The 25,869-nt window shown below is 40.3% G+C and overlaps 1 protein-coding gene across 2 annotated transcripts in view; it reads left to right on the top strand.

The window, feature by feature from the left end:
* The window catches only part of GPR63 (G protein-coupled receptor 63), a 62,519-nt gene extending 37,295 nt beyond the window's left edge, over positions 1-25,224 (top strand). For both annotated transcript variants that reach the window (XM_065056540.1, XM_065056541.1), the window contains exon 4: positions 54-25,224. In XM_065056540.1, the coding sequence (XP_064912612.1) occupies positions 11,516-13,048 (1,533 nt within the window). In that variant the 5' untranslated portion in view covers positions 54-11,515 and the 3' untranslated portion in view covers positions 13,049-25,224. The remainder of the gene's footprint in view (positions 1-53) is intronic.
* The last annotated feature ends 645 nt before the right edge of the window (positions 25,225-25,869 follow it).

Below are 25,869 nucleotides of genomic sequence, written 5' to 3'. Positions count from 1 at the left end.
ATTGGGGGAGTTGGAAACCCAATGTCTGTAGCCTCACCACCACCTTTCATCAGGGCCACCTAAACACCTCATCCCTGGACATGGTGAGGGAGCTTCAGAGCTGCAGGCTTCAAGATATCTGCGCCGCTAAAAGGGCCAAGGCAGACCCCACAGGGATGCATCCAGGTGAGTTTTGAATGTCTCCAGAGAAGGAGACTCCACAACCTCTCTGGGCAGCCTGTTCCAGTGCTCTGGCACCCTCAAAGTAAATGAGTTTCTCCTCATGTTTAGATGGAACCTCCCATGCTTCAGTTTCTGTCTGTTGCCCTCATCCTATTGTTGGGCACCACTGAAAAGAGTCTGGCCCCATCTTCTTGACATCCATCTTTGAGATATTTATAAGCCTAAATGAGATCCCCTCTCAGCCTTCTCTTCTCCAGGCTGAACAGACACAACTCTCTCAAACTTTCCTTGTAAGAAAGATGCTCCAGACCCATTGCTTGCTTCATTCCAGATGTAAGCAGGGATCTAGGAACTCCTACTAATTCTCAGCAACCAGGCCAAGTTCTCAGCTGTCAGCCCTTGAAATGGAGGGAAGCATAACAATTTTTTGTCTACTTAGTGATCTATTAGCAGCTTATCCATTGACATTTGAAGAAACCATATGCACAAATTATTTATTTTTGTTATTTATTAAATATGTACATATTTTTTTTCATCCTAAGGAATCATAGAACATTTGAAAAACTACCTTTTCTCCAAGGTCATATATTTTAAGACAAAGCTATATTTATTTAGGAAGGATGGCTTGCAAACATGATTAGAAAAGAGATTCTGCTTGCTTATGCCTTTAAATTATTCATTCCTGGTCATTCTATAGAATCTCAGTCAATTTTTGTGTGCTACTGGTGTTACATGAAAAACATTTGGAAAAGTTTCAGGTGTTTAAAAATTATTGGACTCCCTTTCCTTTTTCTTTACTTTCAGGGCTGGATCAGCTTCATTACAAGGGGCCAATATTTGCACTCATTATAGCAATTGTAAATATGAAATAAATCCATTTGTTTCAGTATGGTTGCTCACAAGAGACTTTGTAATGTAATCCTGCAGTATTTGGCTCTAGCAGATCAGTACAGAATAGATCTCTGAAGGAAAAAGAGATTAAATTTTAATACTATTTAAAATTAATATTAAAATTGCGCTATTTGTGTCCATTGTTCCAAGTGATCTCATTTTGAAGTCTGGGGTAGAAGCAAATTCTGTGTACACAGTTGAAGAGCAGGTATCCATTAGTGTTTTTTGTGGGCTTTTGCAGACACCAATATTAAAAGTATTAAACTCTCCTTTGTCCAGAATTAAATATTTTTTTGCATGTGTGTACTTTTGGGAGGAATTTATCATTGGTGTATGTGTACTTACATGTCATTATTATCATAGTCATCATAACTATCATCCACGTATGCTTACAGACCTATCCACACAAAGCTCCATATAGTGAATGGTGTAGTTTGGAATTGGTCTTCAAAGATAGATACAACCACAGCAGAAAAGGGAAGGCTCTGCTGCTGCACATTTCTTACTGCATTTCAAGTAGTGACAATGAGATGGCTGCAACCCTTTGTGCTTGCCTTCCTCCCTGGTGGAGTGGTAAAGGACCACCATCTTGTCTGGGACAAGATACACACTTTCCAGCACCACAAATGACAGCTTTGTCCTTTACCACTCCATTTTCAAATGACCTGGTTTGCAAATCTTGAGTTATTTTGGGGTGGAAGGTGAAGCAGTCTTAATCATTATGTCGTATCAATCATTATCATATAATATCATGACAGAGACGATGGTCTTTGGGCCCCTAGAGCCAGTCTTCTGATTGAGGGCTGATCTAGACAGAGGGAGTAGAACAAGCATGCTTGCAACATAAACCTGGGTGAATTTTTCAGACAAGGAAGTATAATGGCTCTTGTAGAGCACCAAGTTCTTGTATTTCTAATGTGTTGATGACCTGTATGTTATTTTTCTTTTCCAGAATTCATTAAAATTACTTAGCAAGCAAGTCTTGAGAAATCAAATTTTGACATTTTTTCCAATGAACTCACCTGAGCCAGTGGTATTTTAATTTATCTCATTTCCAGTCAGGGATATTTAATCATAGGCTTCCATATGAGTCGTGCTTCAAACACTAAGATACCCTGCTGAGTTCATAGTGCAATAGAAAACTTTGGTTTACTTAACTCAAAACCAGTGTGTGTGTGTGTATAGCAAAATCTGGTTTTATATTGCTTTTCTGACCCTTTCATTCAGTACTAGTAATGCAATCAATCACTGCAAATGCAGAGGAAGTGCAGTTACGGCTTAGGCAATAATGTGCTTGAACCTCTGAAAAAAGAAACTATTTTCTAAATACGCCTGTCAGAACATGCTGTTGCCCAGAGTTTCATGCCATTCACTAATATTCCCCTGTGCCTGAGGAATTACTTTAAATATGTTTGCCAGAAATTGGGAATATTTTGTTTAAAAGGAATATTGAAAACAGTAAACGTGCAAATTTTTTATGTAGCAGACCTTTCCTTACCACCAGGACTAGTACAGCACAAGCACTGTGACAGCCCCTTGCTGGCTGCTCATTCACTCCCATCCCACTGAAAGACTTGCACGCCTATGTGGACTGAAACCTCTTTCAGCTGAAGAAATTAAAGTTAGAGACATATATTGCTACGAAATATACTAATGTGAAAGTAATACAGAGGAGGCTTCATTTTGATAATAACAGCCTATTACTTCCAATTTCTATGTATTATACCCTGAGATATTTTGGAAAGATAAAGGCACTCCAGCTCCAGTAGGGATTAGGAAATGGGAAACAGAATCATAGAATGGTTTGTGTTGGAAGGGACCTTAGAGTTCATCTGGTTCCATCATCCATTGTTGTGCAATCTGCTGGAGTTATATCCAGTTCTGTTGCGCTGAAACACCCATTTAACAAGGCAGTGAAGTGAATTGAGCTTGTGGGTTTTGTTTGTTTGGTCTGGTTTGTTTTCGTTGCTGTTGTCTCCAATCTAGGCTGGTGGGTTGTAAAGGAAACAGACGGGATGTTTCTTAATATTCTTTGTGTCAGTGTCATGGATCAATGTGATTTTGTGTGGGTTTTTTATGTCTTGTAGTGAAATGCACATTGCTTTAACAGGTTTGTATTTGAAAGGTAATAATGGGACCCATTATGGTTTCTTGAACATAACTGCACTTCAAGATCACTTTGTGTCTCCTTTCTGTAACAGTAATGTGGAAAACAAAAGGAACTGCAAAACAGGACTTTGTTACTGCTCTTACCTGCTTGGTACATGTCTTTTAATGGCATTTACTTTGAATTCTGTCAAGAAAAAGCTGTAACTGTTTGTCAGCTTTTGAAAAGCAATGTAAGTCTAGCAGAGTGAGGGAAATTAATGCATCTTCTTTTGTATTTTTTTCTGGATTCTAAGAAATATCAGATAGTTCCTGTATTAGAGATTCATTTTACCTTACTTTCTGCATTGATAAATTAGGCATCTAATTTAAGATACTCCCATGTGCTCTCTAGGTACCCTCAGGTGGTGAATCACCCTTTCTATCCAAGAAGTGTATTTTAGGAGAATGAGTCATTCTCCAGAAATGCCCACCTGCTTCCAGCATCTCTCAAAGAGGACAAGCTTAGGCTGGGGGGGCTAACTTTTGCATTTCTAAAGTGTGGTAAGATGAAGCTCATTTTTTCCTTCCCCTTCCAGCTATGATGTCTTTATTGCCATGGTCATGTTTGTTTTAAAAAGAGGGAAGCACAGAGTTATACTGTGATTATTCCATGGCACTTATTCTACAGTTTTGCTGAATTGAATCCTATGTGAGCAGGGAAATGAGATATCTCATATGGCATTCCTGCTGTGTTTTGAATATACGCGATGATCTTCTCTACTCAGAGATATAAAGTGACAGTAGATTGCTTTAGTTTGAGTTTTGACTGGCCAGAGTTGTCTCTTCTTGCTTCCTTCTTGCTTCTCGTTAAGTGCGTGAACAACAGAACAAATAAGCACCTTGTTCCTCTCTGTATGACATTACTTAAAGCTTGCAGATGACCTTCAAGTTTTTAGGTGACTGTTCTCAGACTCTCCAGTGTGATTCCTATGAATGGCACTGCACACACTCACCCTCACCCTCTTATTGGGACTCATCACATTTTAGTTGCTTTCAGTAACTTGATTCAATAATTTTGCCTGTAGCTAACTTACCATATGTTTGTATCATTACTATAAGATTTTGACTTTCAAATGTTGAAAAAATAAGTCAAAGCTTTTGTTAAGGTAGATATTCCAGTCTGATTATTATTATGTGCTGCTACCATCAAATTCTGAATTTATTACTTGTATTGTTAATGTTATTTAGTTACTATTGTACTGCTTTATATCACTCCCTGTTATGGGTATATAATATTATTTTGGCTATTTTTTTTAGATTAATAAAACAAAATACAGCACATAGAAAAGCTTATCTAAATGTTTTTTTCTTCGCTCCAAGCTGCCTCCAGCAGCATTTCTCTCTTTCATCCATCCTCTCTGAGAATATTTTTAATACCTTCAGTAAATCAGCCTTTCAATTCCACCTACAGAGAATTGTCCTCACAGTCTGAGACCTAAATATAGTTACAACACAGCTTGTAATGTACTGTGGTTCATGATTACTGTAATAGTTACTGTAATGTACTACGGGACTGCGGTACACAGCCCAGGTTACTTTAACCTAGTGCTGTGTTAAATAGGCTAAAGAAATCCTGTCAAATGTCGTAGCATATGGTGTTATTCTCAGCAAGCCTGTGGGCTAGGTGAGATGAATTTCTAAGAGCTCTTCCCAAGCTTTAACAAGCTGCCATCCACACTGGCACTAACTGGCATTCACGTTTGCAGTCTCTTCAAGAAGGGTTTTCTGCAAGGTCTGTTCAGGGCACTGAAATGGTTCTTCATCTGTTGATTACAGGTCGAAATGGGAGTCGCTAACCAGGCAGGAGTAAGGACTCAGGAACTTCTTCCTTGCCAGAGATGCTAAAGGGCTAAGCTTTTTTTTAGCTCATGCACCAACTGGTAAATTTGTTTGAAAATTGTTGGAGCTGCAAAAAGCAATTTTTTTCTAAAAACTGCTTGTGCACGAAGAGGCAGTTTCTATTCTTTCAAAGTAGCTTTACTCTTTCAGCAAAGGTAAAGGTGAAAGTGGACAGAAATACAGACAAATGTTACCTTATCCTGTTATATGGAAGAATCACAATGGAAAGGATTACCGTGTTTCTGTGAACACAATCCTATTAATGAACATCAGCCATATTGTGTAAATGAGCTAATTTGTGCTAGATATAGCTGCGTAACTCCCACTGAAGCCACCAAAGTCACAGAGCTAAATTCGTACCCCCACTGCAGGAATGCAGTGAGGAAAGTTTTGCTAAATTCCTAAGCAAGCTGTTGCATCTGAGTAAAATCCTCAAGAGCACCATGTCCAGGGTCTGCTGCACCTCCAGGGGGAGAGAAGAAGATAAGGGCACTGGTGAAGTGACAGACAGAGCCAGTGAAATATTCATGGCCCATGGCTGGCCCTGGGAGCCAGGCTGGCTGCTGTGGCGATCTTGGCTTGTCTCTGGGTGGGCAGCTCACCCCAGAAATAGCAAAACAGTAGGCAAAAGAGAGAGAGTGCTCTCAGCTTCCTTTCCATGTATTACACCTCTTCCTGAGGCTGTCTTTCTGTTTTTCATAAGGTAGCACCAATGACTTGTTTGCGAACTTTTTGACAGCTATTTCTTCATCCTAGCTAACCTAAGTAACCGGCACTGGAAACCTACGGATAGAGGAGAAGTATTTTGCTTCCAGGTATGAGGAACCCAAAGCACCTCATTAGCCAATTGCACTGCCGTTTTAACCTCAGTTATTGCACTGTGTCATGGCATACATTGCCATTCGTTACAGTTTCATCCATAAAGGGTGACTGTGCTTCTGTATGCTTGTAATAGTCAGGCTTAAGACAATTTGATAATTTCCTTTAATTGGAGTGGATTTGTTTCATGGTTTCAAAGTAGATTTCTGAAGTTATCAAACAACAGGTGATTTTTCAAAACTTAACATCAATCAATTTTTTTATATTAATTTCATATATTGCTGCTATTAAGCTAAGTAGAAAACGTAGTGGTTAACTTGAGATGAACTACTTTACTACAAACTCTACTACTGATTAGAGATGTCAAAGTCCAAGGTTAGGAGGGCCTTCAGCAACCACTAATGTTCTCAGAAACTGATAGTAAGATCCAGCTGCCCGTATCAGAAAAACCCCAGGGTTTTTCTCAGAACTTGATGTGTGCTCGTGCTGTTACCACCCTTTAATATGTTTCTGGTACAGAACATACAGAACATCACGGGCCTTGCCTGGTCCTTGCAAATGATCACAGATTGTTTAGCTGTACTGTAAGGTCTCAGCACTGCTGCTCTTGTGGTCTCCATTGAACATAAGAGGTGCAGTAGGCAGCACATCATCATTTAACATCTTGCCTTTTGAATTCTTCTGGAAAAGTATAAATGAGGGTAGAAGAGTTTAGACTATGTATTTTTTTTTTAAATCTTTCACTGTGTTGTAATATCATTCATTGCCTTTAGTTAACATCATCTATTCATATTGAGAACAAAGCTGCATGTTACCTTACTGGGAATGTGCTGGGCCATCTTTGATATAGGAATGAAGGAGCTTTATAGGATTTTGTAAAAAGAGTGGAGGTGGGCAGGCAAGATTCTGTCTTTAGGCTTTGTGCAGGAAACGACCTCCATTCTTTCAAAATGTCCAGGAAAATTTAACCTAACATCAATACCTATTGGCAACTCTGTGAAGCAAAGCAGTAGCTACCATTATGGAGGAACGTAGCAAGAAAGCTCTGCATATTCTTAGAAGACGGGTGAAAACAAGCTTTCTTAAGCATTTCTTCTTGATAAAATCTGACATGTAATGCAAGCCTAATGTGAGGTTTTGTGTGCTGATGAAGCCAGTTGAGACACAAGCTGGATTGATTTGAAGTGAAGAAGTAGGGCTTTTAGAGCTTTTGCCAAGGTTTACACTTCAGATAAAATATTGTCAGCTAGCCATGAGAACACTGGTAATAGGCAGGTTCACAAGACTGATGTAACCTTAACTCTGTGTAGCTTCATGTAGGGTGAAACCAGATGTTTGCAGAAAAGACCCCAGCATTCCTATAACATCCAGAAGATTTATTTTCTAATTAGAGAACCAGATATTAAATACCTATATTTTTTCATACATATTCAGTAGACCATGTATGTAGACATTGTATGATGCTTTTCTAAATGATGACACCTTAAATCAGTTTGCACAGCAGTCAAACTGTTGACACATCTGCCAAACAATGACTTAAACACCGTTGTAGATAAGGAGCATTGTTTTTTTTCAGAAGTATGAGGTAGGGCTCTAGGGAGATTTTCTTCTCATTCTGAGAACTGCCAAATATGAAACAAAATTTGTTCTATATGAAACATGGACTGAATACATTACTGTCAAAGCAGTTATTACTGGTTTACCTTGATGTACTTCTGAACAGAAATTGACGCTATACATTCCGTCTGGGTGGGTGCTAAAGATGAACAGATGGATGCTTTTTGCCACGTTTTATCTTAGGCATTGAATAAAATGGTAATGACGTCTTTAACTACAACAATTTCTCTAACTGGAAGTCTCAGAAATAAAAAATGTTAAATCAGTACGTATCTTTTCCTAGTTTATAAGCTATTCTGGTTTGCCTCTTGAGGACTGAACTTTTCTGCTTTACATGCAACTCTAAATTCACTTTTTATTAATATCACCAGCTAGGCTAGACTTGGAAAGGGCTAATTATTCTTCTGCTTGAAACCACAGGCAATGTTTGGCATTATGCTGAAGTGATTTATCTCCCTCAGATTAAACTGCATACTTTGGGTGAACACTGGGTTGTCACTAGCATCTCAATCAAATAAGGAGCAGTCATGATGTCCTGAAAGTTGGTGTTTGTGGTTTTTGTTTTTATTTTTATTTTTTTTTTTTAATTTTTATGGCAAGTGAGAGTGCAGAACTTTCTAATGAAGGAATGAGAAAAGCAGATGCTGATTTGATAGGAAAATATTGCACAAAATTTACAGGAAGGCTGAGCAGCTTTCAAAGATTATGAAACTTTTCTCTGTTAAGATTGCTATGTATAATAGGTTGCTATGTATAAAAGATTTTCCAATGCCTCATTTGCTTATTTATAAACTGTTATAATTTTTCCTTAAAATTGAGTTCATTATTAAGTGGGGATGCCATTGATTTTTGATGGATTTCTACTAATGTAGTCTTTTATGATAATATTAATGAGATAGCCTTTAATGGTTGGTTTCCTGGATTGCCAATACAGTCTCTGTATACAGTGTGTGTCAAAGTGTCAGACAGATGATGCAAATTGTGCAAAGACTGTGACACTACAAAATTAGCTAACCTATGCTTTTGATATTTTTATCTTCCATGTGTCACATTTTTTAAAGAGGTTACTAGTCTTGCTAGAATTGGCACTGACAGAGGGTGACACCATCACTGAAATAGAGGTGGCGAAAAATATCTGCTTATTTTAGCTATTTGACCATGTGTTTTTTCTCTCGAGGTCCATCTGCTGCCACTGGCTCAGAAATCTGATTTAGATGCACTGCCTTGCCCTTCCATCCCCGAAACTGCATAAATGCAGTACTGAATCACAATCTTAAATCTAAGTAGGTGGAAAAAGCATTTCATTACACTACAGTTCGAATTTTTCAATTTCCCTTCCCTTGCTTCTGGGAAGCTTGAGTGCTTTGCTATTCTAGCAGTGGGATTAGATATAAACCTTAAAAAGCCTTCTTTCTTTGAAGGGGGCACTACGGGTTGCCTGGCTTTCGTTCTGGTCTCAACTTGCTTTAGACACAGTCATTCATCTCCAGTTTGCTTCAGCTGAGTGCAAAACTTGGCAGAAGTAAATTCCATCTTGCTGTTTAACTGCCTTTTCATGTCTCACCAACGCTGGTTTCTCTGCCCACGTTTCTCCCCCAGCTTGTCTGCATCACCTCCCTGACACTTCTTGTATCAACTCTGCCTACACTTGCTGGCAAGGGCTGCAAAATCCTCTTGTCTTTGACACACTGTTAAGGGGGCTGGTACCAAAGCAACAAGGCAAAAAGGCTGTGGCCAACCTTGGGGCATCCATTCAAACTTCCAGGAGCCTGCCCTCATTGTCTTCAGCTCAGCGCCTATCCTCTCAGGCTAAGCAAAAGAGTCCTTGTTAAATAAAGTTTCCCTAGATGAGCAGGGGCCACATATACCATTATAGACCAGTCTTCTTGGGTGTGTGGGTCCCTCATTATGCAAGCAGAAAGAACTGCTGTGACAGTGGAGCTGGAGAAACATCAGGAGTGATGTGTCTTACGAGCACTAACATCCCTTGGCCAAACAGGAGAGTCCCATTGTCAAGGGTTAAGATTGCGGGGTAGCAATAAAACCCTGGCTGATGTATTGTTAACCCCCTCTCCCCCCCCACTTCCCCCTTTCTGCCCCTCCCTCTCCCCCCTTCCCACTCAGGACAGGTGATTGGGAGGCAAAGAAGGACAGAGAGAAGAGAGTTGGAAAAATTAACAATGTTTTACTAATGCTACTAGTAAGAGTAGAGAAAATAATACAAAATATACAAAACCAATCTTGAAAGTCTCAGCAACTGCAGAGCCGGCACCCGAAGTCCTGGATTGGACTCTGCAGCCAACCGGAGCTGGATTCAGTCTCTCACTAGGCCTCAGTTCGCAGGGACGACTAGCAAGATCCTCTCCTAATGTCGGCCATAAGCAGAAGGGAAAAAGCAAAGGCAAAAGGGCAAAGGGAAAAGGGAGCAAAAGGGACGAGATCCTCATGATCTCCCACTTTTATATGAAGTATTCACGTGAATGGAATGTTATACACAGTTGGTCAGCTTCTTGGTCACCGGTTTCTCGTTGCCCCTCTCGCGAGATGTCCATCCATGCTTATCAATAAGTTTGCATTCCATTGCTAGGTGTACCAAAACATGTGTCTGGTTCTCCAGGAAAATGCAGTTAATATGAAGGCTTTAGCTGACAGGCAAAATTCACTGAAAGAGAAACTTGTTTTTAACAAAACCAGGACACCCATCTTCACATATTCCGTGCCAGACTAAGAACCTCTTCCTACCAGCAAAGAGACACTGATAATACCCAGCTATCAGCTTGTGATGTGGCAAGTGTCACACAGTTCCCTGTCCTTTTTCCCTAGTTTTCTATTGTAACAACAGGCTCTCTGCCTGGGTATCAGGTCCTGAGTGTGAAACATGCAATTGGATGCTTTCCTGCCTTTTGGTGGATTTTTCCTAATGGTCTGGCTGCCTCTGCCATGAACAGTACACAATCTGCCATGACCTTTGTGAAGCCGTGGGATGAACAGGACAGGGCAGTCAGAGCTGCTCTAGACATCAGAGCTGCTCTGGTCCCCAGAGCCACCACAGAGCCAGCTCGTGGGCACAGGACACCTTGTATGCCATGAGGGTCCTTTATGTCTATATCCCTCAAGGGCAAGGCTACTCTCGTCTGTGCTCCCAGACGTGATACTGTCTGGTATCATGGACAGCAGTACTCAAAGGCCTCTTCATCTTTTTACTCTTCGCCTTCCACATATCATGCCCATAGAAATGTCTTTTTAGGACCTACATTCTGGGGCACAGAAGAAGTCTATGACAGAGGGCTGGTGGAAACAAGCAGCTAAATATCTCCTTGCTGGGCATCTTTTATGAATTTCAGGTCTGGCTGGGGGAAAGGAGCTTTGCTGATGTCCAGAGGGGCTGCAGTGACCAAAACCTGGCTCCCTAGCAGGAGATTTAAAGGGATCTTGTAGCTGAGAGAAGTGGATTTCCTGTCAGAAACCTCATAAAGTTTTCAGTGGGAAGGTAGATATGGTGTTAACCTCAGAATGGGAAATGTAATCCTAGCCCTTGAGATAAGAGGTATTGAGCCCTTCAGATAGGAGGTATTGATGTTTTTACAACTGAAATCTTTGCCGCTCTGTTCTGGTGTGTCCCACCTGGATTTATCCCATCTGTGACCCTGTACTGCTTTCCAGACACTTTCTGGGCAGAAAAAGTGTTCTTGATGGGTTCCTTGTTGGCAAATGGTATAGTATGGGAGATTTATGAGTGTTATTCTGTGGCTCTCCTCAAATAGCAGGGAGTTGGGATCAAGCACATGTGAAACCATGAGGCTTTCTTGAGCCAGCTCAAGCCATTTGGGTGCTGAAGCCTCCCCTTTGTTTGAAGTGTTGGGTCTAAATGCCAGCCAGAACATACCCTGGCTAAGCTAGAGCCGTGCATGGGCTGTTTGGGCAGGTGGCCAAGGCCTCCTTAGAATTACAGCTGGCAAGAGGGGTCAAGGACAGCAAAAAAAACTTTTTCAAATACATAGCAGATAAAACTAATACCAGAGGCAATGTAGGCCCACTAATGAACAGGGTGGGTGCCCTGGTGGCAGAAGATACAGAGAAGGCAGAATTACTGAATGCCTTCTTTGTCTCTGTCTACTCTGCCGGAGGCTGTCCTGGGGAGCCCTGTACCCCTGAGACCCCGGATGAAGCCAGGTCAATGGAGGAGTTTGCTTTAGTTGATGAGGACTGGGTTAGGGAGCAATTAAATAGTCTGGACATCCATAAATCCATGGGTCCAGATGGGATGCATCTGCAGGTGCTGAGGGAGCTGGCTGAAGTCATTGCTGGACAGCTCTCCATCATCTTTGCCAAGTCTTGGGAAACGGGAGAGGTGCCCGAGGATTGGAGGAAAGCAAATGTCATTCCAGTCTTCAAAAACGGCAAGAAGGAGGACCCGGGTAATTATAGACCGGTCAGCCTCACCTCTGTCCCTGGGAAAGTAATGGAACAGCTTGTTCTTGGTGCCATCTCAAGGCATATCAAGGATAAGAGGGTTATTAGGGGCAGTCAGCATGGCTTTACCAAGGGTAAGTCATGCTTGACCAACCTCATAGCCTTTTATGAGAATGTAAAAAGGTGGATGGATGATGGCAGAGCGGTGGATGTGGTCTACCTTGACTTCAGTAAAGCCTTTGACACAGTCTCCCACAGCATCCTCACAGCTAAGTTGAGGAGGTGTGGTCTAGACAATAGAGTAGTGAGGTGGGTTGCAAACTGGCTTAAGGAGAGAAGCCAGAGAGTGGTAGTCAATGGTGCGGAGTCTAGTTGGAGGCCAGTATCTAGTGGAGTGCCTCAGGGGTCAGTACTGGGGCCAATATTATTCATTATATTCATTAACGATTTAGACAAGGGAATAGAGTGTACTATCAGCAAGTTTGCTGATGACACTAAGCTGGGAGGAGTGGCTGACACGCCAGAAGGCTGTGCTGCCATCCAGCGGGACCTGGACAGGCTGGAGAGTTGGGCGGGGAATAACCTGATGAAATTTAACAAGGGAAAGTGTAGAGTCCTGCATCTGGGCAGGAACAACCCCAGGTTCCAGTATAGGTTGGGAAATTACATATTAGAGAGCAGTGTAGGGGAAAGGGACCTGGGGGTCCTGGTGGACAACAGGATGACCATGAGCCAGCACTGTGCCCTTGTGGCCAGGAAGGCCAATGGCATCCTGGGGTGTATTAGAAGGGGGGTGGTTAGTAGATCGAGAGAGGTTCTCCTTCCCCTCTACTCCGCCCTGGTGAGACCACATCTGGAATATTGTGTCCAGTTCTGGGCCCCTCAGTTCCAGAAGGACAGGGAACTGCTGGAGAGGGTCCAGCGTAGGGCAACGAAAATGATTAAGGGAGTGGAGCACCTCCCTTATGAAGAAAGGCTGAGGGAGCTGGGTCTCTTTAGCTTGGAGAAGAGGAGACTGAGGGGTGACCTTATTAATGTTTATAAATATATAAAAGGTGAGTGCCACGAGGATGGAGCCAGGCTCTTCTCCATGGCAAACAATGATAGGACAAGGGGTAATGGGATCAAGCTGGAACACAAGAGGTTCCACTTAAATTAGAGAAGAAACTTCTTCTCAGTAAGGGTGACAGAGCACTGGAACAGGCTGCCCAGGGAGGTTGTGGAGTCTCCTTCTCTGGAGACATTCAAAACACGCCTGGACATGTTCCTGTGCAACCTCATCTAGGTGTTCCTGCTCCAGCAGGGGGATTGGACTAGATGATCTTTTGAGGTCCCTTCCAATCCCAAACATACTGTGATACTGTGATACTGTGATACTGTGACACTGTGATACTGTGACACTGTGGCTACTACCAGCCCATAAAACACACCGCATCTGAGCTCTCCTGGACCTCTTTTCAGTGGAATCCTTTTTCCTGGGTTTCTCTTTAGCTTATCTCAGTGCTTTGCAATATTTGTAAGTAAAATTTGAGTGTTTTTTTCCTATAAAATCCCTTCAAATAGTGGATATAATCTGACAGATCATATAACAGATTTTCTGAACTAAAATGCTGATGCTGACTAAAGCCATTATAATCCTTCTCTGTGCAAGTACTATTAATGAGGTTTACCACAAACAAGTGGTGCGTGCTCCATTGCTCTTTCAAGTCAGGCAGCTAACTGGTTTCAGTAGAAACCAAAATATAGCAGTAACAAAAGAAGATTTGCAACTTAAAGGCTGTATCCTCCCACAAACATTTAAAAACACTAAACAAACACCTCTGTGACTGGAAATTAAAGTAAACATGGCTTCTTCATGGAAGAAGTCCAGTAAGGAGATTACCTGTCTGAAGATTAGTCAATTAGAGTTTGAAAACAATTGGGAAAATCTTTTAAAGACATGCCTCAGTTCATCAAGCCCCTCTGAGAAGCAGGAGATAGTGACTGTGGCAAAGGTCACTGAAATAGTTATCTGTGTTTGCCCTGGGCTCTTCTCAAAGTCAGAGCCATGTGCTCATGGCCCCCTTCAGCTTATCTCCAGTGCAATCTATGGTACTTTTTTTCTGCTCCTCACTTTCCTTCAAAATCAGAGCGAGTGAAATTACAGATACCGTACAGTAAGTCCAAGGATAAAATGTGAATCACTTTCTGTTATAAGTCTAATTCTGACTGCTTCATCCCCACGCAATCAACAAATGATTGCTTTTTTTTCCTTGTTTTTTAAAGTATTTTCCATCTGAAATTGGCAGGTAGAGCAGAGCTGTAGCCAGAGGTACATTTTTCTGGAAAATGTTCAATGTAATTGGACAATGCCCATTTTACAGAAAAGAGACTCTAAAACCCTCTAGGTGTTTCTTTTTTTTGAAATACCTTGTGATATTTTCTATAAAAATCCTATCTCAGAACCAGCTTGACCTAGAAATGTCAATATATTGGAGATTCTTGCTAGTGTGGATTTTGGCAGTGCAGAGTGTCTCAGCAGGCTTTAACAACATTGCCAAAAGTCCTGTGGAGAAAATTAATCTCTAGCAGAGCCAAATTGTTTCAGAAAATAATCCAGGGGCTTAGATGATTTGCCATTGTCAAGCATCTTCAGCAATTATAACCTGCCTTGCTCCCCTTCTCAGCCTTTCTGGCTGTGCGCTTGACTCCAAATTATTTCCCATGTCAGCATCATGTCTCTTGTATGATTGAGAGTGTGGTAGGAGGCAAAACCATGAAGATTTTTGGTTAAGGTAGGGCAGATTTCACTACAGAAAGGCTACAAAATTGGGCAGACAGCTTTTAGCATTTTCACTTGCTACAGTAAAACTGCAAAGGAGAAATCTGGGTCCCATTTGGCATCACGGGGCTTAGGGAGAAAGGTTGAGTGAGTCAGTAGTAAATAAATGGGGTATGTGGCAAGACAACAGGTGGCTGTATCAGCAAGAATATACACGACCTTCTGTTGTTCCTCTGAGCTTCTGTTTCACAGAAAGCTCTAATCATTTTGGGTAAATAGAACTATAACTATGGATAGACAAAAAGGCATAAGAAGGAAATTATTCAGTGGGCAGAGAAAGCAAGCCTGCTCTCTTCAGCTTTTTTCCATCTGTTGGTCTCCATTGAGAAACTGAAAAGGCAGCTGCTGAGGAGTCCTGATCTGCTGGCAATCCAAACTGACTATTTGATTTGCTTTTGTACAGTTGCAGTGCTGAATCTCCGTGTTCCAACAGGAGCTGGGTTTGTTATTTCAAGGCTTTTTTAGCCTTCACAGCCATTGATTTTCTCCTAAGGCTTTAGTTTTCAAAATATGCTGTAATCTAACATAGTATAAATCTAAAGATTATCCAAATTTAGAGAACTTTAAGCTTCAGCGGGGGAGTAGAATGATACGAGAGTTTTCAGCTTGTGCTAGCTTTTTGTAGCTTTAAGTTGCAGAAATAATAATAGTATTTATAAGAGTCAGCAAGGGGCTGTATTAAGAACGCATTTCATGGTTGTGAATATGCTGTCCATGTAGTTTTGTGTGTGATTCATTCAGATTCATCATGTGAGGCTTTTAAAAAAAAAATTTGCAACTGTTCTTCATGTCAGAGAAATCCACATATTTATTTGTCCTGAGGCCCTCATTTCTGTGAACCTCTAACACCAGGTTGAAACACATCAGGCTGATCTGACTGATGTTAATTTGAACTTTCCCTGCTCATTTCTTACATTGTAATAGTTACAGCACAACCTCATCACACGTGCCAAGAAAAGACATATTGCAGAGAACCACACAGAAGGAAAATGTTGCCTTCTCGTCCAAAGGAGATCTTGTCTCCTGGATTCATACTTTTAGAAATCAAAATCAGAACAGAAGTAAATGCTGGCCTCATTTTCACTTACAAAATGTCCAAGTCCCCAGAAATCATACTAGAGGTCACTGATGTCTTGGGGGACCTCCTCATTCAAACCAATGAAAAAAATCTCAAGCCTCACTATTTTCTGAAGGCTTTTTGAGGTACATGTGAGTTCCACAGAACCTATCTGACCTGCCTCTGACTGGCCTCACAACACCTGAGCTTGAAGTCAGTATGCAGGTTGTCCAACACGTGGGAAAAGCTGTATCACTTTCAACAGATCATTATGCCATTAAGGCATGATCCAGGGCAACTGGTAATTGCTATAATGCTGGATTGTTGTTCCCATAGATCTTTTGAAGATGAGCAAAGAGGGGAATAGAAACTCAGAGAAATAAGTGAAAAAAAAAAAAAGAAAAAAAAAAGGAAAAAAAGAGAAGGAAATTATTTTTGCAACTACATGCAGTAGAAGATTTCCAGGCCAGTAGATCCTTCCTCTTAGAATCCAGAGAATCTTCCAAATCAGCTGTAAAAAGAAAATCAGAGGAGTTGCCCTGACAAGATGTTTAGCATTTGCAGCAGCATGTATAGTATAAATACTTGAATAGCACAAATTACAGCAGGGATACCACTTACAGACCAAAGATTCTTCTACTTCCATGTATTCCTTATGGTTGGGATACTGAAACCGGTGTTTTAACTAACTATGAAGTCATATTTTTCTGTTATTTTTTTCTTAGACAGCTATGAGAAGAAACCAATGTGAAAAATACATACTTTCCTCCAAAAGTGATAAATGGTGGGTTTTGGAATATAAGCTGGTATATTGTGAAAGGAATCAATAGTCAAGAAACAAGGGGTCAGAAATGTTTTTCTTTTCGTGTTTAAAACAGAAAAAGATTAAAAATTCTCCATCCCTATAATAAAATTCCACAATATTTTACAATCATCTAAGAGATGCAGGATGCAAATCTATGACAAATTTCACAGTAACGAGAAATAAGCTGAGAAAATTGATGGATGGGACTTCTATTAAGATCTAGATAAAAGCAGTGAAGAAGAACACAGAATAGCTCCTGACAGTGCTGGCAATAACATCCTCTTGACTCATAGCGCCTGAAGGGGAGCCTTGTGTTACGTGGCGGGCTTTGTACAGGTTCATTCTTCATATATGCAGAGTCTTCTAGGCTGAACTCAAGCTGTGGGTGGAGATGCTGATCTGGGACTCAGAAAATCCCGGGCAGCCTATTTGAGATGTCTACTCAAAGTGGCCAAGGTCTTCTCATGAAGGGCAGACAGTGCTGAATTTTGCTGTCTCCTGGCCAAGAACAAAATAACCTGTCACTTCCTGACCGTGCGGTGTTGGTGAAGATTTTTGGTAAGAAAGGAGCCGTTTTTCTTAAAGATGCCAGATATGCAGGTGATGTGGCCAGGATTCTAGAGAACAGCCTGTGCCTAAAACCAGCCTCGAGATGCCTAAATTAGAAGCTTAGTCACACGGCCTGCCAGTTTAATCAGCGTAGAAAGATAGACGCCTCCAGAGAATGGTATAAATCTTAGTGCGAGCGTATCCTAAATATAGTTCTGAGGAATCCACACCTGAGTCTGCTCTATGTATAAGTGGCTTTCCTGAATGGGACAAAGGAAATCTAGTGAGGAATTTAAAAACAAATGATAAGAAATTACTGCATATGCTGGGAACAAGGTAATAGCATATTTGGACCACCCCGCTGTGTTTTTCTGCCTTAAGTAAATACACAGATGTATAACAATTAAAACATTTAAATAAAATAGTAAATAATAGTGACATGGAATAATACATTCACATTGAATAAATGCGAACAAATAAATAAATATGAAGACTAGAGCAAAGGAATAATAATTTATTTTATTTTGACTTTAAGAAGTAATGAAGTGTGACAGCTGTACTAGAAATGGGTGAACACCAGAGAATAAAAATGATATATATATATACACCTGCTATAAGTGTGTGTGTATGTGTGTGTGTGAATTTACAAACAGTGAGAAAGCAATGGGATAACTTTGAAAGGGAAAACATACCTAGAGGAAGACAAAATATCATCATATATGTGGCTGGAGAACCTTGTGACCTTATGGTTGTGTTTCAGATACCATTTCTATGAGAAGTGATTCTTTGCAGTCATAGGCTTTTGTGTTTCAAGATAAAGTTTGATTTTTATTTTTAATATATTTTTTTTTTTAATGTAAGGCACTCAAGATTTAGTATATCTTTCTTCTATTAAATCTACATGAATATTTTTATGTGCTGCTAGTGATGGTTGCAAACATTCCAAGTCACATTAAAGGGAATGACAGCAAGGTGCAAAGAACCTCAGGAAATCAATGGCTTCATGTACCCAGTTCTTGTGTTCTTGCAGCATTTCCATCTCATTTCCACTGTTTCCAGCCTTGGATTTCATGTGCGTTATGCCAATTAATAAACTTCTTTCAATCTAGTACCTCTGTGCAGCCTTCAAAAGTAATGTTTTAAATTACGATAGGAAAGTGGGGAAGGTATAAACAACAACTGATAGCACAACTCTGGTGGTGTGAAAGTCCCACTAACACAGGGAGTTTTTTCCGCCAAGAGGAACATATCACTTAATGGGTTTATTTTGAGGGAGGCTGTCAAGTCTCTGACTGACAATAATGTAGGAAGTTTCTTAATGCTTATGTGGGCTTCATAATATCCAGGGAGTTAAGACAGAAAGAGAAAAAATTGCCACGATGTTAATGACGCATCTGACATTTGTTTATGCATTCCTGTGTCCAGTTCACATGCAGCTAAGATCAGTACTCATTTAATAGGGCTTCATCTTCTTGTCATTATTTAGTTAAATAGGTACTTTTAATGACATATACGTACATATCTTATACACTTTTATTTTACATAAATAGATCCTATGAATTTCTCTTGCATGTTTCATAAACACTTCAGATTATAACACCTGAAAGAACTGTATAAAGCTGACTGGAGCTGGTCTATTTATGCTGCATGTTTGTAGTTTGGTCCTGAACTGCAGCAGGGTTGAAAAAGCTCCTTAAATCCCAGGATAACTGAGGAAACCTCACAGTCAGAAAGAAGAATGCCAGCTTGCTTTTCCTCCGAATTAAGATTTTACAGCTTTTTTCTTATGATATTGGTCTTCAAAATGGAAACTGATGCTAACCAGAATCTAATGAAGTGCAGCTGGACTTTATTTCGAACATCAGGAATGTGGGGGTGAAGCAGAACTAATACCATTGCTCTGGAAAAGTACTTACACGATTATAAAATGATCATACCCTAAATGCAGGTGGTGTTCCAGTGAGAGCATAGTAGAGGAAATCAAGCTATACTTGGGGGACATGGTGAGCCTGGTCGACCCCCCATAGAGTTCTTCTTGCTCCGTGTCCCTCCTGTGAAGAGTTCAGCCTGTTGCCACAAGGATCGGCTGTTGTTGTGTGGTCCTTACAAGGAGAACCCACTTGGTGGGTTCCTTGCCAGGGCGTATGTCACCCCCAAGACATGTGAAGCTCTTCCACCTCCTCCAACACAAGAAGGGCACAAGAAAATGAAGGAACAAAGGCGTGGCCAAGCTTTAATGCTCCTGAATGACATTTCAGTTTTCTGTTGGCAGTCTGTTGGACTTGTGCCTGTCTTCAATTCCCAGCCCTAAACATGACGATGTTGCTCTCAAAAGCCTTGGAGTTTTCTTGCAATCTCACACAGGAACCAGTTTTTGCAATCCACTTGCCTGCTAGACACCATGGGAAACGCCTCCTTCACCCCAAGATGAGAAGATTGCCAGTGCTTAATGAAGTCCCACTCCCTTCAAGAACAGTGACACTGACCCCAAAGTCTGATTTTCTTTCATCCATTTTTACCTTGAAAAATCCACTCTATGGAGCTCTTTTCTCCCCTTGGACAGGAGAGGGGCTGAAGAGAGGATAATCTAGGGGAGGAAGGACAGCATAGCTGCCATCCTGCCATTACTGTAGAGGCCAAATGTCACACTCAGCAATCTGAGCTTCTAGAAGGAACATAAGGGTAGTGTGGTGTGAGCGTAATGGCTTTTAGGCTGAATTTGTTCCAGGCTGACTGAAAAAGATATCAGTAACACAGGGCAGGAAAACATCTCTTAAGTTGTTAAGTCCAGCACTCTGCTATCCTGGGTAGCCATGTTATATAGTTTCCTTCAGAAATGCAAGACTGTATAGCTGATTTATCTTAAGAAGATAAACCAGAAAACCTTAGGGTTCATGTTCTTACAAAGAAATGGCATGATGAGGCCTGCATTGCTAATCTGAAAATGGAAAAAAACAGGACTGCTAAACTCAGAGGAAAGTGAACTATGCCATGCCAAAAGTGAAAGAGAATGCAGAAGGTTTAGATCAATGTTATACAACTCCAGCAGTTTCATTCATTGTACTATTTTTACTCATAGCTGCAGTATACAAGAGCTGCATACACAAACTGCATAGAGAAGTATTTTAAATGCTTGTGGGCAGAAGAACCATGAGCATTTTTCACAGAACTGTCTCAGTTAATCCTCAGGTTACATCTCTGAAACTGCCTGCAGAGAAGCAAATGCCACCCCATAAACTTCCAGAAAAAAACAGCAATTAAAGTTGTAATTACTTCAGTACATCCTGGTTTTTAAAGTAACACCTTCTGGAGGGATTTCCTTTGCTGCAGAGTCCAGGTGATGAACTGTCTGTTGCATTTGATTTAGACTACAGTCATGAATACTTTCTGAAGTTTAGTAGGTAGGAAAGAGAGGCTGAGAGCTCTCCAGCTCCAAACTGACAGGATATTCATAATTTTTGGATTAGTTCCTCTTTCTGCAAAATGCAGGAAATGATATCAGTGTTGAATTATATCCATACTTGATCTTCCAGGTCTGTTTGCTATTTGTGGTGAAGACTATTCAATGTGCCTGATGCTGGTGTGCTTGTCATTTGGGTCCTCTGGCAGGAGCGGTATCACAAGTGGAGGACTCTGTCTCTTGCTGAAATCTTCTGCTCTGTCAAATCAGCTGTTAAGGTTTTCTGTTACTGCACAGATAGACCTGCTTTCCTTCTTTAGGTCTACATTTCTCAACTGGGGAGAATTTCTTCATGAAAAATATTAAGTGGAGAGCATGCATAAAATAATCCTTCCTGTTTGTGTGCTCCAAGTTGTTGGTACCAGCAACTGAAAGACCACCTGTGTTGGAGGTTACATCTGAAACATGGTCTTCAGTAGCACTAGACAAGCCAAATTTAACTTATAATTTTAATTATAATTTAACTTATATCTCTTAAAAAAGAATAGTTTTTTGTTGGTGGTCTATGACCTGCAAACACTGAGGCAGGTGGTTGCAAAGATTTCTTTTTCTAGCTTGAAAAAGGTGTTTCTATAGTATAGTGTCTCACAGCAATGATCCAGATACCAGGATCTGGAAAAAACAGCTGAAAAAAATCGCAAACTAACACTTTCAAAGTTAAGGCATCAGAGAAAACTGATCATTCAGATGCCTGTGGTGGCTTTGTCCTTTGTGTAAGAAGGTTGCAGAAATTTTGACAGCAGCCTCATGAAACATGCTCTGAGGATTTCCTCCATGCAAGCTCCTGGGAGGGAGATACTGAACTGTCATCATGACAGGTTCATCAGTGTAGCAGAGACTAACTCTGCAGTTCTGTCACCCTCCAGATGGGAAGAAGAGCAGGATATCAGTCCGGCACATCAGGACGAGTTTTACTTCTGTGGCAATTGATGCAGACAGGCATCTGCCATGATGCTTAAGAGGAGTGAGGCACTTAACACCTTGACTTAAAAAAAAAGCTTTAAGGCATATCTGGAAAGCTCAGAAGGTGCCTATCTCTACACCTTTAAAGCTTTAATATCCAGCCCTTGGTCTGTGTGTTTCTTCCCTCCCTAAGAGATGGGGGCGATAACACCTCTCCACCTCAGAAGGATGCCTTTAGACTGGCCTTTTCAGTCTTTAAGTTGGATAAACAATGGAACATGACATTGCAATACAGTATCGGCTGTTAAATATCTGTGACTGCAGCAGAATTTTCTCAAGGTCTGTTTCCTCTATTGAGATTTGTGAGCAATCACTGACATTTAAGTGAAATGGAGAAATGGAGACTCTGAATTTTGTGAAGTTTTTCACAATATGAAATCACATTTTCCTTTGTATTTTATGTAAATATGTCTGCATCTCTTCTGGCAGCTAAGCACAATTCCCCTTAGGAAAACATTTTGTAACATGGAAACAAAACCTGTGTTGTTGTATGCCCCAGAAACATGCACTATTCTTCTTCTCACTAGATGGAGGTCCAGTGCCATGAAAACTGTAGCTTTCTTGATTCTTCCTATTAGTGGTGAGGTTGAAATTACTGCCATGGTGATCTAGACAAAGCTTTACAGTGTATCTGTGTTCTCAGTAGAGAGCACAGATAAAGGAATGCATATTTATACATCTGTCAAAGCCTATAATACCCTCTGGTAATAAAACATTTAGACAAGGGAATGTAAAAAAAAATGCCATAAAGCTGTAAAGATTTAGAAGTAGATGTTTAAAGGCATGAAGATTTTATAAAATCCAGCTGTACTGAATGAATTTCTTTTGGCAAAAGGAGAGCTATTTAACAGATCACATCTGCCTGGATGATGCTGTATTAATCCTGACAGTAAATTGCTGTAACTAATCTCTTTAATTAGGGAGAGTAAGGACTGCCATTTATTTTGCTTTTCAGTTTGTTTAGTAGTCATCCTGCAATGCCAGTGCATTTAACACTTGTCAGTCTTCGTATCAAAACGAAAACCTTTCTTGAGTGATACTTGGCAATTGCACAAATGAGTCTTGTTTGGCCTCTTCCAATCTTCCAGTGGCTTTGTCTTTCACTTCCCAGAAAGTCTGTATCCTCTTTGTCCTCTTTAAACATCTCTCATAATGCCATGTTAGACTTCTCTGAGGATCATTTTTAGGACAGAAAATGTGACAACAGGATAAAGAATCAAGCAAATAGGGACTAATTTGGGATTGTTATGTTATCAGTTTGCAAGCTGATGTGCTCTAAGGGTGGATGGGCCAGTGCTTCAGGTGATGGGAGAAAGAGGTCCAATTTCTCCCTCTCCTCCAAACTTTATGACAGATCAGATCGTTTCAGCTCAATCATACAAATGATGTTAAGGCCTAAAATATCATTTAGGTCTGGTATTTAAGCTACCAAGTTCAGAATCTAGATCCTGAAGATCAGATGTTTCTTAGCCTGGCAGTGACTCCAAAGTCTTACAAAATTCTTTGTGTCTACATCTCCCAGTGTGGGCAGTATCTTTCTGGTGAATGCTGGGTGGTACAAACCTACTTCATGCCCACACTCCTAAAGATTTCACAAATTTGGAGTTCTTCAGTATTTTGTCTAATGCTCCTGCTTATTTCTGTACTTTTTTTTTTTTTAGATGTTTCAGTCTTATCTGTGCAGAGGGTGCTGATTGTTGTGAATTCCCCATCTACATTGGGACTTAGATACATAAACATAGCTGCCTAGTGCCACTGGAGATGTCCTTGGTTACCAAGTCATCAATGTGGAGCAGATAGATACAACACAGTATGTGTGGAGATGTGTGTCTTCCTGGTGTGGCATCTGTAGGCAAGATGTGTTACCCTAAGGCATCTAAATACGTGCTGTCTGCCTGTGTTTGGGCACCTAAATTGCTCTTGTTTCCAATAAAGGAAATCAAGGACCTGATGAAGAATCCTGCATTCTACTGAAAATTTACTGCAAGACTGCTAAATATTTTTAAGCCATCTACTTTGGTGAAGGTAACTTTAGGAGGAACATTAAGTGTAAACTAGGGGCCTCCATACTCTACAGAGGTGAAAATAACTTGCAAGTTATGAGGTGCTGAGCTACCAAGGATATTGGGCTAACTAAACATTGTCATTAAAACAACCTAGGTAGGCAGCTCCACATCCCTATCCAGGACATTTCAGCCCTACTGAATCCCATTGGGCTTGCAGCAGACTCAGCACGAGCTGCAAGATCAGGGCTGAGTTATGAGCTGTGAAAGATTCGTTCACTTTGCAAATTAATGAACATTTCATTTTGTTGAATTTGGGATGGGTGAAATAAATTTAATAATAAAAAGGAGCATGGATACTTCAACTTATAATCCATTTAGACCAGAATTCCTAAAATATAATAAATTGTTGTATAATTTTCACTTTGATACCTTTGCCAAGTCTCTTCCCCCTGTTATCTATGATGCCAGCTAATTTTAGCCAGGTGTGAAAACGGGTAAAGTGCTCAAAGATATTTTCCTTGTCTAATGGAAATAAATATCAGGATAAATGAGAAGTTTGACTCTTCTGAAGAAGGCACAGCTCAGTCATTGTAATCTTCTTTCATAGCAATCTCCTGGCTAATAAGGCTTGCACACAACAGGTTGGCCTATCCACATGGACCCAGCTCCAGATGAGTCATGGTCACTGATTTCTTTTTTCCCAGCGGGTGTATTATAAGCCCAAGTGGACAAACTGGGGTGAAAAGCAGGACAGGGCTAAGAGACACAGCATAAATTCGTGTTTCCAGGCCTCTTTGTTTCTCTGCCCATGCAGCATTTTATTTTGGTTTTGCTTCAACCAATTACTTTCATGTTTACTCATACATTTTCTCTCTCACTGATTATACCATATTTACGTATAAACAATGGATATTTTCCATGATTTAAACTGTAAATCTCCTCTCAAAAGTGCAGGTCATGCAGGAGCAGCTTGACTAGGAAGGCAGGCTTAGAGTTTTTCTAGGTAATAGCACAGTTATTCTTAGTGCTCTCTACATTATCTTTGGCCTGACATACACCACACATATGCCTATAAAAGAGAACAATTCTGAAGTTTTTCAGAGATAGTTATGGTATATTAGTTTTTATGACCCATTTCCAGTTGCTAAGATTGTATTTTTGAAAAATGTGCTGAGCCCATTATGTCTTTTTCTGGATTTACACTTTATTCAGTGAATATGAATTATTGCATTGTCTTTATTAAATAAATTAGACATACCTTGCCAGTTATTAATTATAAAAGAGTAAAAACTTATGAAAACTAGTCTTCTTTGTTTCTGACTCTGCTTAACAAATTGCTTGCTCAAATATGAGAACTATTAAGTTGAGTAGCCACATTATTAGGATTATTATTAAAATAATCACCTTAAGCAAAAGTGAAAAAAAAATTTCTGCAGAGAGGAGCAGATGCTGATGACTCCAAACATGAGATTGAAAGATTATTAATTTTAAAGATAAATTTTCAAATTTCCTTTAAAGTGTAAACCTAGTCTGAGTTGTCTGAAAATTGTTAGAACTATCCCAAAACTTAGACAAAATGTATGATATAATATGGGAATTATTTCATCAAAGGGCATGTGAGAGAAGTACACCCACTTCCACAAAACATTCTCTATAAAAAGTGTTACTTTTTTTTTTTTACAGAATAAGGAGTCATTGGGCAGGACCAATGTGAAGCTTCTGCTGCTGAGATCTGAAGTCCAACACAAAAAGCCAAACACCTGGTTCATATTGCTAGAAAGAAGTTGGACCTTATTTCTGTTTTTATGGTGTAGTTCACCAGAGTATTATGAAGCTAGAGAGACTTGCCAGAACAGTGAGTTGAATCCAGTGCTGAAACCCATACAAGAATACTAGAAAAAACAGATATGTTTTTTTTCTGCAATTTTTGTCAGAACTCTCTGTCACATAACGGGGAAATCTGGCATCTGGTGCCTAGTCCCAGGCAGTTTTGGAGTCCCAGGTATTGTAATACACTCTTCGACAGACCAAATTATTTTCAGTGAGGATAGTGTGCTTAGGTGAATAAAAGAATGAAAGAAGAAATAAAAGAGTGGGAATTTAACATGTAAAAATCGTCATGCAGTCAAGTAGCACTCCATATCTGTCAAACGCCTACCAGAGGACTGTTAAAGCTGGAAAATCAGAAAAATTCAGTGTTTAGGTCTCTCTCATGCCTCTTACAATGCTGTGAGAGTTACAGTAAAAAACCACGAAAATTCCTTAAAAAAAATAAGAAGGTATGTGATTAATACATTTCAAAGAATGTTTTCCTTATAC

This window comes from Columba livia, chromosome 3 (assembly GCF_036013475.1).
Source record: "Columba livia isolate bColLiv1 breed racing homer chromosome 3, bColLiv1.pat.W.v2, whole genome shotgun sequence".
In the NCBI taxonomy this organism is placed as follows: domain Eukaryota; kingdom Metazoa; phylum Chordata; class Aves; order Columbiformes; family Columbidae; genus Columba; species Columba livia.
This window is presented reverse-complemented; position numbering and strand designations above follow the sequence as displayed.